This window comes from Mustela nigripes, chromosome 3 (assembly GCF_022355385.1).
Source record: "Mustela nigripes isolate SB6536 chromosome 3, MUSNIG.SB6536, whole genome shotgun sequence".
NCBI lineage: Eukaryota > Metazoa > Chordata > Mammalia > Carnivora > Mustelidae > Mustela > Mustela nigripes.
The window spans coordinates 62,141,484-62,156,046 of record NC_081559.1 but is presented as its reverse complement, the minus strand read 5'-3'; the positions used below and the strand labels follow the sequence as shown (position 1 = coordinate 62,156,046).

At 36.0% G+C, this 14,563-nt stretch overlaps 1 protein-coding gene and 1 long non-coding RNA gene across 3 annotated transcripts in view; one reads left to right on the top strand and one right to left on the bottom strand.

The window, feature by feature from the left end:
* Window positions 1-14,563, top strand: part of SCN9A (sodium voltage-gated channel alpha subunit 9) — a 168,541-nt gene that overhangs the window by 65,491 nt on the left and 88,487 nt on the right. Inside the window, exons 2-7 of the mRNA XM_059394112.1 lie at window positions 1,968-2,275; window positions 7,401-7,519; window positions 8,266-8,355; window positions 8,909-9,037; window positions 10,469-10,560; window positions 11,538-11,747. Of these exons, the coding sequence (XP_059250095.1) occupies window positions 2,018-2,275; window positions 7,401-7,519; window positions 8,266-8,355; window positions 8,909-9,037; window positions 10,469-10,560; window positions 11,538-11,747 (898 nt within the window). The 5' untranslated portion in view covers window positions 1,968-2,017. The remainder of the gene's footprint in view (window positions 1-1,967; window positions 2,276-7,400; window positions 7,520-8,265; window positions 8,356-8,908; window positions 9,038-10,468; window positions 10,561-11,537; window positions 11,748-14,563) is intronic.
* The window catches only part of LOC132013803 (uncharacterized), a 113,562-nt gene that overhangs the window by 11,909 nt on the left and 87,090 nt on the right, over window positions 1-14,563 (bottom strand). The gene's annotated exons all lie outside the window — the stretch shown is intronic.

Here is a 14,563-nt window from a genome sequence, read left to right as displayed (position 1 = left end):
CTGGGAAGTACCTCCCTACCATCGTGCCGGTGACACGGATCACCCACCAGGCCTGCTGTCTGTATATACTTCAGTGAATCAGAATGTGGGTGTTGAGGGTGTGCATGAATAGAGAGTGAGGGGAAAACAAAGAAGGAAAAGGGGATATAGAGATAGTGGAATTGGGGGTTGGATGTTCATGACATCTGCTTACCCGAATTTGTCATATAATTCCTGAAAGAGGTGACAGCTCCAGTGGAAATATAGGGTGAACAAAACATCATTTCTTCTGCCATCTTTTCTCCAGAAGACCATGTGTGTGTATTCTGAAAATCTTTGAGGGAAGTCATCTTCTGCTCTCCTGTATGGTTTCCAGAAGTGTTGAGCAGTGTTCTAAACCCAGGGGGAAACTGCACTCACTGCCTTATTTCTCAAGTGGAGGTGGTAGTTTCTAGAAGGCCAAGAGGTCTTTTTAGAATACATAGATTTGTGGTAAGAAATGTCCTTATACCGTGGCCAAATTAACTAAGGGTAAAAGGCATCCCCTTTGTTCTAGATGTAATTGAAGATTATTTTGTGTGATATGGAAATAGATAGTTTTCCATTCTGGAAAAGAATAGTTTTAGCTTCTCCTACCTCTTTTTCTGAATCTATGTAATCTGTGTTGTCTCTACTGTGATTTGCTTAATTTTCATGTTCAGCATTGGAAAATAAAAGAGCAGACCATGGCTTCTCTTAGTTCACTCTCCCGCTGTGTTTGGTGATATTACTTACTATACAGCTTTTCAAGCCATTGACAGTGGGTTGATGTATTAGGTGTTGGTGTGTCCTGACTCTGAGCCAATTTTAATGTAAAAAGAAAAAAAAAAGGCTCATTTTTATTTTTTAATGGAGAAGTTATGAAGTTGCCCTGACTCGACTCATTGAAATTGAGTTCATTTTTAAAATGAGAACTATTATTTTTATGCCTTTTTATTTACAACATTCCAAAATAATAATATATGGAACTTGACTTTTTTATTTTGTATTTTTTTTCCCTATAGGTTTTGGATACACATAGAAGTTATTTAGGGAAGTCATAGTTTGAAAGCATATCTTATTGTTTTTTTTTTAATTTTAAAATTGAGTCTATCAACATATATGTTCCAAATTTCTTTTCTTTGTTCTTCCTAAATATTTTGTCAAATTGCTTTAAATTCAAAATGAGAATATATTTTTTCTGATTTCTAAACGGATATGTAATTGTAAGAAAATGTAAATATGCAAAATAGAATAAACCAATCTTTCCATCACCTCATTTCACAGAAATGAGTTTCCCCAAGAGAGAGAAGCAGAGGTTTGTGGGCAAGTTTTGAGATTAAGACAGAAGAGGATTAGGTGATCAGAGAGGCAACAGAACCTGGAGAGTGGAACTATCAGAAGCACTGTCACAAAGAATTTTAAATGAGAAAGGTTCATTGAATTGCACTAAAAGCAAATGCTGATGAAAAGTAAAAAGAATCAATTTTTTTTTTCATTAAGTTTTCACTTTAGAAGCTGGGAAGTGTTAAGTTCGGATTTTTAAATAAAGATGGTAGATAGTGTGGGAAATAAATCTTATGTGTAGTCGTTAATAAATGCTAATTCAGCGTAATAATTTTGTAAACACATTACTTCTTGTAGTTGAAATGAAAAGTATGTTTTAAGATTTATTTATTTATTTGAGAGAGAGAGCACCCATGCACAGGACCACAGGACTGGTGTCCCGCGGAGAGGGAAAAGAATGGAGGAGAGAAAGAATCTCAAATAGACTCTCCTGCTGACCAAGGAGCCAGAGACAAGTGCATCTCGTGACCCTGAGATCATGACCTGAGCTGAAATCAAGAGTCCCATGCTTTACTGACTGAACCACCCAGGCACCCCAAAATCTGTTTATTATTATTTTTAATGTGCCATTTCTGGCTGTCAAACATTTAACTCTTTCTTTCTTTCTTTCTTTTCTTGCTTAGGCCTCTCATGTAAGGAGCTGACGGGGAAATAAAATATACAGGATGAAAAGATGGCAACGTTGCCTCCCCCAGGACCTCAGAGTTTTGTCTACTTTACAAAACAGTCCCTTGCCCTCATTGAACAACGTATTGCTGAAGGAAAAACAAAGGAACCCAAAGAAGAAAAGAAGGATGATGAGGAAGAAGGCCCGAGGCCAAGCAGTGACTTGGAAGCGGGCAAACAGCTGCCCTTCATCTATGGAGACATCCCCCCAGGCATGGTGTCAGAGCCCCTGGAGGACCTGGACCCCTACTATGCAGACAAAAAAGTGAGTGTATTTTGCCTGCAGTAGTGCCTGCTCTGCTGCTTCTGCTCAGAGAGATCTCTTAAATTGAGATTAAGTGGAAGTAAGTGAAAAACCACATCATGACAAAAATGTTCAGTTAAATGCGTATGTAGAATATTCAGAACATGTACTTTTAGTTTTTCATCAAAACTGGTTCTGTCATCGACATATTATTTTGATATTCTTAATCTTTAGAATATTCAATATAATGTTCTCTCTTTTGGGGACATGACATCGATATACACCTGCAGGAGCGAAATTACTGTCAATTAGAAAAGTAAGACCTGGTATCTGTCCAGAATGCGTTTGCACGCAGGTGACAGCTGAATCCATAGGAATATAAAAGACCATTCAACTAGTAGTGGGGTTTAGATGTCTGCTTCATTTAGGGTATTGATAAAAGAAGTTTGAGATGGTCAGAGAGGTAGGACATAAATCAGAAGATTTTCCATTGTTCAAAACAGAAGGGGAGGGAGTATCTCATAAAATTATTCAGGAAGGTGAGAATAAAGAGGGGCTATTGGAAGGAACAAAGAGAAGGAGCAGGTAACTTCTTGCAAGCAGTTTGTGTTGGGGATGGAAATAAAGCAAGATGGTGGTGGAGAGCAAATAAAAAAAGGAAGTCAGTAGCAGTACATTCATGCTGAAAAATTTGAAATTTTTTCCACCAGAAAGATGGTCACTTGAGACACCAAATAAAGTGAAAACCTTTTTAACACAGGTTATAAATAACCCCTTGAAAGTAAAGAAAAATTCTGGGGGGTGGGGGGAGGGAGAGGGTGGCTAGGTTATAGACATTGGGGAGGGTATGTGCTATGGTGAGTGCTGTGAAGTGTGTAAACCTGGTGATTCACAGACCTGTACCCCTGGGACAAATAATACATTATGTCTTAATTTTAAAAAGAAGAAGAAGAAGAAGAAAGTAAAGAAAAATTATTTTCCAAAGAAAAATGCAGAGGGTTGGAATAATGTAGCTGATTGTAGATGTTAACCGATAAGAGAACAAGCTACCTATCAGTTCATATTTGCATTAGAAAAGTGGAGAGGCTTGAGGGGCAAGCAGAGATTGGATTTTAAGAGTCCTGAGAGGTTGAAGTAATGCAGTAATGAAGTAAAGGCAGGAGCATCAGGAAATCCATGTTAGCTGGCGTCAATAATTTCCATGGCAGAGGAGTGGATGTTGTCCTCTGGAAGGCAAATGTTCAGAGTAGCAGAGCTGGAAAGGTGATAAACATTAAGGAAATGGGGGAAAGTTGAAAACAACTCCTGGAACGTTTATTCTCTTGAGAAAATGAGAAGTACAGCATTTCTGACATGGTAGCAGACATAGCCGGATTGAAGTCGAAGTTGACTAAGAGGAGCCTGTAAAGGATTAGATCAGCAGTTCCATAACTTTCTCCAACATTGCTTTGCTAATATAGTGCCTATAGACTTAGAAAGTTCAAGAAAGGCAGAATAATGTCCATTTAAGAACATATTCTGGGCCACTTGGGTGGCTTATTCGGTTAAGCATCTGCTTTTGGCTCAGGTCTGGATCTCAAGGTCCTGGGATCAAGCCCTGGATCCAGCTCCCAGCTCAGCAGGGGGTCTGCCTCTCCCTCTCCCTCTGCCCTTCCTCCCCATTCATGCCCTCTCCCTCTCATTCTCTCTCTCTCAAATAAATAAATAAAATATTTGAAAAATAATAATAAATAATATAAATAAAATAATAAAATAAAAATAGACCATATTTTTATCAAATCATATTTTAATCAAATCATATTTTTATTTGTTTAAAATATAATAAAAAGGACTATTTCTTGATAAGACATCTAGCAAATCAGATTGTAAATTCTTGAGAAATACAAAATATGATGAAGCTATATTTTCACAGTCAAAACACGTCTGCCTCAGTGGTCATTGCTCTGATCGCAATACCTGATATTTTGCTTCACGTTAAAACCAGCATCTCAACAGGCTGGCAACACAACAAAAAGTAGAATACCTGTGAAGGCCTTGCGATAGTACATAGCACTGACTGATTAATCAGTATTGTGACATGGCAAGGAAGAATGCTAATATGTATTGAGGATCTCTGCGTCCGGCACTGGACTTTTTGTATAAGTTAGTGCACCTACTTATCATGATATGAGAAGGGAACTCCTACCCAATTTTTAGATGAGAGAGGGCTTGGGGAAATTAAGAAATGTGCAGAATGTTATACCCTAGAATTTGTAGGTTTTTAAAAATTCAAGTTGGTTCCTCTACTGGGATATTCTGTTGGGCAACATCTCTTAGCATAATTTAGTTTCTGCCGTATAGTGACCACTGTGCTAACAACTTTACAAAAACGAATGAAATAATGATGAGTAAATAATGAGACAAGGAAAATAAAAAGTACTTCCTCATTTTACTTATTGCTTCATCGTCAAAAATTCCTGGCTCAGCATGGACACCTACTACATTTCCTATTTCCAAAGGGGCTCTGGCTGTTCTTTAACCAGCCACCCCTAAAGGAGGAAAGGAGTCTTTCCGGGATAACCAAGGAGTAGAGATGTACAGTTATACTGGCTTTAAGTGACTTGGGAGGAAAGGAGAAAATGTTTTCATTTGAATGGAAGATTATAGACTTATTAACTAATGGAGTAATGTTAGCTATGTGACAGACTAATTTAACAGATAACATTTAGGATCGGACTCCCAACTCTTCACTGTGTCCCCAGTTCCTTTCAATTAATGTAATAATGTTATGCAGTGCTTTTATGGTAAGTGAGTTTATGTCTTTAAGAAAGAATAAGTTACACTGAAATGAAATATAAATAAATAAATAAATAAATAAATAAATAAATAAATAAAAGAATAAGTTACCAATACCCTCTGCTATGGGTATGAAGAAGACAGGTACAGGGTCTTGTTATCTTCATATCTTCTGTGCTTTTTATGTTTCCTGTAATTTCAGCAGTTGCTCCCAACATTGACTAAGAAGTTACAATGTGACAGAAACTTAGAAGGCTTTCCAGGCACTAAGTGCTGGATCTCAGGCTGCTAATTGGTGGTTCTGACATTTTGGAATCATGTCTGTCCAAACCAAAGCATATGCTCTTTAGGCACCACAATTTTCTAATTTTATGTTCTTAAATAGATGAACAAAATTAAAAGAATTTATTCAGACTTTGATATCTATGTATTTCATAGGAGGATTTTAGAATTTACTAAAGGGATCTAGATTGACCTCTCAAACTTCATTAGGCTTACTTACTTTTCCTTCCTTTAATTAACTCTTGGGTGTGTGTAAACCCAGAGAGTCCTAGAGAAGTTTTTGATTTAAATAAACATTGGGAATTTAAAATTAAAAATAACAGATGAATTCTTCTTTGTAAAAATTTCAAATGCAAGGTAACTGTGTCTGGCCAAGTCTAGGCAGTAATGCTGTGATTTTCACATTCGCTCAGCTGATTTCTGGTTCAGGAAGTCTCTCTAATGATTCTGACACAAGTGTGACCCTGTCTCCTCCATACCGTCACACTTTTCCATTTGTATTTCTCTGCATTATACTTGTCACATCTTGCTTCAGATTCGAGTTATTGTGTATGTATCACCTTTCTAGGAAGTTTCCTGAATGCAAAACCCATGCCTCATTTATGTTCAGATGCATTTTATCACCTCATGAGCCCTAGTTCTTCACAACACAATTGCAGAATATAATGGATGAGTGAGTTTTTCTAAAAGGACAATGTATCAATTAAAGAAAACAGTGGTTTCTAAGACTAGATATTAATTTTATAACTAATATTAAGGGGTGCCTCGGTGGCTTAGTTGGTTAAGCATCTGACCTTGGCTCAGGTCATGATTTCAGGGACTTGGGATCAAGCCCTATATGGAGCCCTGTGTGGAGTCCCCCACTTTCTCTCCCCTCTGCAGCTCCCCCTGCTTGTGCTTTCTCTCTCTCACACACATACATTCTTTCCTTCAAATAAATAAAATAAAAAAAAATTTTAAGCGAAATTTAAAAAAATAATAAAACTGATTTTAATTGTAAAAGTGAATTTTATGTTAAATTGTGTTTAGTCATAACTGGTATAGTGAAAGTGACCAAGACTATAAAAGGGCACCTGAAAATAATAGATTCTGATTTGTTTTCTTGGGAAAACACTGCCACATACAGTTAAAAAGCAATATACTCAAACTTAGGTCCCCAATTTGGTGAAAAATATTTATTTCCAGAAGCCTATTCATAAACATATAAAATTCATATTAAACAACAGCAAAAGAGCAAGTCACCATCTTCTCAATAGCACAGGTCATTTCCCTACCAACTATAGAAAAATAAGACAAAGATTTGAACTTGGTCTCCCTGATTCCCCACAAATTTCTTATATTGTGTTAATATCTTCTTCTTGTGGCTATTTATTTGCTTGGGTTTTTAAATTTTTAACGGAGTACCAAAGCCATGGAGAATGTCATGTATTGTGTCATGGTTAAGTAACACATTTCAAGAATATTTGGTTCATTTGTATTACTTTTAAAAAATTACTGTGGGTAGGAGCAAGGAAGTCCTTTAATTTGTGCTCTATTATTTTCGCTGTTATCGGAATTATACCTAGAATAGGATATATGAATTTATGAAAATATGTTTTTGAAAGGACTCATAATTTGGAACATTTGCTCTTAATCATGATAATAGCCAACAAGTATTAAAATTCTCAAGCTGTTGTGGCAAATATCAGAGATAGCTAGTTTCTATTTAGTTTGCTTACAGTGCAGGGAAATGAAAGAAGGAAATTGTATTCTGAACTAATTCCAGTGGCCACAACTTACTGCTACTGCTTTGGGTGTTAAAGGGATATAAAAAAGAGAAGACAGTAGTATATTTGGGGAGCACTAGGCAATCCGTGCTCACAAATGTTCACTTCTTTATTTACTAAGAAGAAATGGATGGAGTTCATTGGCCAACGTGACTTAAACAGCTGCACTAATTAATGGCAGTGGCATCACGTTGGTTGAGTCCAATGGCAGTGTTTCTTTAATAGGACCCTAACACATGCAGATGCGGTAAAGTGCTGATATAAATGTGCTTCGATGAAATTTTGGGTTCTCAATTTCATGACGTTTTCTTTTTCTCCCACAGACTTTCATAGTATTGAACAAAGGGAAAGCAATCTTCCGTTTCAATGCCACCCCGGCTTTGTACATGCTGTCTCCTTTCAGTTCTCTAAGAAGAATATCTATTAAGATTTTAGTACACTCATATCCTTTTTAAAATGATTACTGGCATGGGTTCTTTAAAATGTTGTTTGTTCTGGGTGCCGGGTGGTTCAGTCGGTTAAGCATCAGCCCGTCTCAGGTCATGATACAGGAGTCTTGGGATCCAGCCGCGCATCTGTGTCTCTGCTCAGCAGGGAGCCTGCTTTCTCCCTCTGCCCCTCCTCCTGCTCCTGCTTTCTCTCTCTTTCTCTCTCTGCCTCTCAAATAAATAAACAAAAGCTTTAAAAAAATGTAGTTTTTGTTATTTATTCAAATAGGGATTTTAGTCCTTTTGTATCTGAAAATATCCAGTCTTAGTTTACCAATTTCAATATAGTTTCGTGTAAGTCTCTGAGAAGATTGGGAGAATAACAATTTTATCGTTTTAGGATAAATTTCTTTATATATTACTCCCTTGTTCAAAGAGATTTCTTAAAAAGTTATAAACTCATATACAATTATTTTCTAGGGGCACTTGGATAGCTCACTTGTTAAATGTCTGCCTTCAGTTCAGGTCATGATCTCAGGGTTCTGGAATCTAGCGCCACGTTGGGCTCCCTGTTCCACGGACCTGCTTCTCCCTCTCCCACTCCCTCTGCTTGTGTTCCCTCTCTTGCTGTGTCTCTGTCAAATAAATAAAATCGCAAAAAAAATTATTTTCTATGAAAAAGTTATTTTGACAAGTGTCATTATCAAGTATTCAAAGCTCCTACTGTGTTCCTTTAACATATTCCTTGATTCTAAGCTACCTTATTTAGCATGCTTATCATGTGCACTATTCTGACAAACTGCATATTTATGACCATGAGTAACCCTCCAGATTGGACCAAGAATGTAGAGTAAGTGGGTATAAATCATCTTAATATGGTCTCTGTGTTATTTTATTCCTTTCCTTTCCTGCCACTAAGTTACTGCAGCTCTAAAACTTGTGGTGTGTATCTGTGGTTGCTTTTCTTTCAATTATTTTTTCTTCCTCTGTGGTATTAACCTGCTACCAGTAGAATAGAATAATAAGATGTTACAGTCTTTTCTAGAAGAAATGAATGTATCAGGTGTTCTGCCTTGTTCTTAGACATGTGTCTTTCTCATAGAAGTAATGTAGGACTTTTCCAGGCAGATTTAATACCTATGTTCTTAGTCATTTTGAATATCTCTACTTTCTATAAGAGTTTCTAATATGGACATTTTAAGATTTTCTGGAAAAATACATTTCCTGTAGTTTATTCTAAACTATGGAGTGGATCTATAGTTTATTCTAATCTATAGAGTGGATCTATAAGCCAATAGCCACACGCCAATAGATGCCTTTCTTTGGTTGAGCAGAAAAACTGAAGATTTACATGGTGCTGTATTCCCCTCATATTTAATATCTTATTGGATTCTTGTATCTAGGTATACTTTTACTGGAATATATACTTTTGAGTCACTTGTCAAAATCCTTGCAAGAGGCTTCTGTGTTGGAGAATTCACTTTCCTTCGTGACCCATGGAACTGGCTCGATTTTGTCGTCATTGTTTTTGCGTAAGTACATTTAGTTTTTTGAAATGGAAAACTCATGAGAATCATAGATAGCACAGTGTTCCAGTAAGAATAAGCCTTAGAGTCTGACTTCTCCTGCATGTAAAGTTTGCATTTAAAGGAGACTCTGTGAAAGCTAGTCATTGATAGGCAAATATTAATTTTTGAGAAAGCATTTCCCATTCAAAAATGTATGACATCATTAAGATTGATCATCTCTGTGCTCAGCACTTGGATGGATATTCTATGCAGTGCAAGTAAGGTTCACACTTTTTCCGTGTCTTACTTAAAAGCTTGTAAAACCTGTAAGAATCACAGAAAAAGCTCAGGCCTTTATTTATAACCTGTTCTATTCAAGAGCTAGTAAATACATTAAAATATAGAAACAAATCTTTTTATAAGGGATATCACTGCATACTAATCCTAACATCAGTGAATGACTTGTCTATGACATCTGCAGCCACAGCTTATTTTTAAGGGAAAAATATTACATTAAAATATAAATTAAATTAATTCATAGTGATGTTCTTTTCTCAAATATATTTGCCAGAAATATTCCCTTGTGTATTTTTTTAAATCTCAAACCTAGATACAGTATTTTTTCCCTCTAGCATTTTGAATTTAAAGGTAATGCATGTTCATTGGAGGAATTTTCACAATACAGAAGGTCTTAAGATTTCTAGTTTCCCGTTCCCTCACTCCCACCCCCACTTCCTTGTCCATCAGACTTGATTCTTTCATGGCCACGTGACTGCTGCAGCTGTAACTGCCACTGGCTGATAAGACATTATGTCAAAGAAAGCTGCCTCTTCTCTGGGATCTCATTATTTTAGTTGAGATAATTTATATACCATAAAATTAACCCTTTTAATAAAAGTACAAAATTCAGTGGATTTTTTTTAAAGAATGTTCACAAAGCTGTTCAGCCATCACTAATCTCTAATTCCAGAGTATTTCCATTATCCCCAAAAGAAGTCACTTCTGTTCCCTTCTCCCCCTAATCCTTGGAAACCATTCATCAAGGTTTTTGGGCTACACCTTCCATATATGAATGGAATCATACAGTATGTGGACTTTGTGTCTGGCTTCTTTCAATTAACATATGGTTTTCAAGGTTTGCGGCTGACATTTTATAGGATATTAAGTATCTATATTACCATAATATTGAGGTCTAATAATTGAAGCATTTGATTGTTTATTTAGGTATTTAAGTGTATGAAAACCATTTTATTAATATACTTGTATTTTGCTCACATAAAAGGGGTCAAATCAAATCTAATCAAATTAAATTAGTTGTGATGGGGAAAAAAAAGACTTGCATAACTACCCATTTAAATAAGAATTTTTCAAATATAGGCAACACCTTGAGTAAAGGCACAGGTAAGTATCATAGACTCGATCTAAATTCTGAATAACTCTGATTTAATTCTACAGGTATTTAACAGAATTTGTAAACCTAGGCAATGTTTCAGCTCTTCGAACTTTCAGAGTGTTGAGAGCTTTGAAAACTATTTCTGTAATTCCAGGTAAGGAATGATTGGTGTGAAGCATTAGGCCACTCATAACTCCAACTATTTGGGAGTTGTTCTTCGTTTGTTTGTGTGTGTGTTGTCACTGTGTTGTGTGTGAACTCCCTATTACAGATATGTGACAGAGTTTGTGGACCTGGGCAATGTCTCAGCACTGAGAACATTCAGAGTTCTCCGAGCACTGAAAACAATTTCAGTCATTCCAGGTGAGAGTGGGGTTAAACACCGGGGCTGACTTTGATCATTTGGAGGAAAGACAAGAACGACTTTCTTTTATGCAATTTTAATTAAATTTGATTTTTTATGTTTTTCACAATCATTAAAAGTCAGCCTTTGAGTTTAATCAACTGCATGGGTCTTAGAGGATGAAGATGGCCATTTGGCTCACATCTCAACTTGAAATTTTCCCTCCTGTGTAACAGATGATTTTCCATTTTGATTAGCCGGGAATGAAAATTTCAATTTGTTTGTATTGCTTTTCATACAGTTAGGAAAAGAGATAAAAAAAAATACATCAGCATGGGGGTGTTGCATGTCGTACTCTTTTTTAGCTTTCCACAACAAACCGTTTCTTAACTGAAAATTAGTTGTCACTCTGTTCTGCAATTCAGCCTCTTTGTTTTAATGTCTTTCCAGAGAGATGGTTTGTTTGACAAGCATTTGCAAATTGGCCTTTTAAAAATTATTTTTACAAGCGAGTATAGTGTGAGCAACCAAATTATTCATTTTGACAATTTGGTTACTCTTTGGAAATAGTTCACAATTGTTATCCTTTGCTGTAATATATAGAAACAAAATATATATGAAACAGCTAATCTACCCTTTGAGATAGTAGGCTTTTTTCAAACTAGGTTATTTAAAGTCATTGATTTGATATAATGCATGCATTTTTAGGAAAGCTCGTGTTTTGTTTTTATTTCTCATTCAGAGGCTTTATTTAATTAGGAACACTTCTTTTTGGCCCCTGTGTTCAGGCCTGAAAACCATCGTGGGGGCCCTGATCCAGTCAGTGAAGAAGCTCTCGGATGTCATGATCCTGACTGTGTTCTGTCTGAGCGTGTTTGCCCTGATTGGGCTGCAGCTGTTCATGGGCAACCTGAAGCATAAGTGTCTGCGGGATCCGCTGGAAAATAATGAAACATTAGAAAGCATCATAGATACCCTTGAAGAAGAAGACTATAAAAGTAAGAATGTCCCTGAAGTTGTTAATAGGTTGAAAGATTGTTTGCTTTTAACCATGAAATGTTGCTTTCCTTTTAATTATTTCAAAAGTGTTCAAATATATAGAAAGTTGCCACTGTATGCATTTGGATCCTGTTATATTTTCATAAATCTCCCTGGTTCTAAGGTTTCTAGAAGTTCTGGTATTAGACACATGATATAGCTCCATAATTCCCAATTTCTGTAAGATAAAAATGAATAAATTTGCTCTAGAGAAATAAATTTGGCTGTGACTTAATATTAACAATTACATTTCATCATAAGACATATTATGTGTTTTAAATACTGTAGGTTTATTGTAAAATTCATACTTAGGTTTATAGAGTAACTTATTTATTATAGGATAATATAATTATATTTTTATATTTGCATTATACTTAATATCTATAACATATATAGTTGTATAAATCCTACTATAACAATCATATTAATTATCACATATTAAAATATTTGCTTGATAGTATTTCTGAAGATTTTTATAAAGCAGAATGGTTTTCTCAGCACTATCCCTATAATCAATGATGAGTTTCTAAGCTCTTTGTAAGGGCTTCCCTCAGTCTAGCCAGTGGCATTATATCAAAGTTTAATTCCATCAAAACTAGTTATGTAGGAAACAGATGAGTTGATCTGTACACACAGTCTCGAAGTCTACTTAATTCAGAAGTATGTCTTAGAATATCTTACAGAAGGCCCGAACTGCATGTCTTATGAACAGATCTCCCCTAATGCATTTTCTCGTGGCAGAGCTGTTGAGGAATTTGGGTGACAATGAGATCAAACAAGATTGTGCTTTCCTTCTAACACCCAGTGTGTCTCTGTGCTGTTGCCCACATGAATCCATAAACCTTAATAGATACTTAGATCCAGAGTGGGAGTGGGGACATCAAGAAATCTTCTAAGTGGATATGTCTTTGACAGAATAAGATCAAGGAGTAAAGGTCAGGATTCTCCTTGGATTATGAAGGGTATACATCATTTTCTTACTTTACTAAATGTGTACTCTCCCACTCACTGGGGAAGATAGAAGCAAATAAAACCTAGCTAATATAGTAAAAGGCTATAAATAAAGAAAACAGAAAAAAATATAGAAGCCTAAAATGAGAAAACTGAAGGTTTTCAAGTAAAATATTTCATGTATAATTTCTTTAATGCCAGTGTTTGATGATGAGGAATTTAGCATATTTTCACTTCCACTTTATTTTTACTTATTTTCCAGTTTCTGATTTATATCAATATAATCTTAAATTTTATTTTCAATTTACAAAGAATTTTATTCCTTAGTTTATATACTGTAAAAGTAATATATCTTATGGGTAATTGTTGACATTTACAATTAAAAATCAGTTTACAATACTTACTTAAACTTTTTTTTTTATTTTTTTTGTACTAGGGTCATTACCAGTTCTTTTAGTTTGATTGCATGTAGGGTTAAGGTTGGGCAGGGGTAATATGATAGACTGAGGGAAATACTTGGAAGTTGTGGAAATTGCAAAAGGATGATGAAAATTAGTGTCTATTGGATTTAAACTAGACAAGGAAAGAAGTGAACCCAAGAGTTGGTTGATAGATTATGAGAAAGTGGTGAAGTAACTGAATTAGGATTCTTGAAGAGATCAAAGAATTACAATGGTAAAAGCTGCCTACAGAGAAATCCTGAATATGATCTGAAGGTCTTTTCTAGTACTCACAGCAAAGACTATTTTGGAGGTGTTTTTTATTTTATTTTTTATTTTTTATTTTTTTAAGATTTTACTTATTTATTTGTCAGAGAGAGAAAGAGCGAGAGCGAGCACAGGCAGACAGAGTGGCAGACAGAGTCAGCTGGAGAAGCAGGCTCTCTGCGGAGCAAGGAGCCTGATGTGGGACTCGGTCCCAGGATGCTGGGACCATGACCTGAGCCAAAGGCATCTGCTTAACCAACTGAGTCACCCAGGCGTCCGTGGAGGTGTTTTTTAAATGTATTTTCAAATCAATGAGCCCACTCTCTAACCTTGTGTTTCAAAAACATACAATTTATAGATTTCCATTAAAGCTGAGCACTGTCTATTTTGATGCTCATCAAAATCCCTCCTTGCTACTACAGGTGAAGGAAAGGTTCATGTGCACAGTCAGTAGCTAACTTTCCAGTAGCTATTGTACTTTTAATATGGTTTAGTTCTGTTGGGATAAAGAAAGATAGTCTCTTATTCCTATTTTCTGGGTGTTTGACACTGATGAAGAAAAGTTCCTGGAAAAAGCACAGTATTGGTTACGCTACTCCCAGGGCTTTTCCTGTCTTTATCTACAGTGCGTACCTTGTGGGGACTCCTAACAATGCAGTCCCCCAGAATGCAGTGTGTTAACTTGCAGGCATTCTGCCTCTACCTGATCCCCTGCACTAGTGTTCTCAGAGTTACTATTGCCTCCTGGTTGAGGAATAAGCCCTTCACTCCAAAAGCCCAAGTCATACACATAGTTGCTAAAAGCTGTTTTTCTGAGCCAGGCTGGATAAAACTACTCATAGGATGTCTAGGTCACCAATTAGGTCTTACCATTCTGTACCATTGGCCTTGAAATTAAAAAGAAATTTCCTCAGAATCTGCACTCAATTGAATGTCAGACTTTTGTTGTATGGATTTTCCAATTTTCTATTTCCTTTTGTCCCCTTATGTCTTCCACTGTGAGGTTGAGGCTTATCTATTACTATACACACTTTGTTATTATACTGAATTATGTCTATTTAACAGCTTTATTGAGATAATTCACATTATGAATTCCTCCCTTTTAAAGTACACAGTTC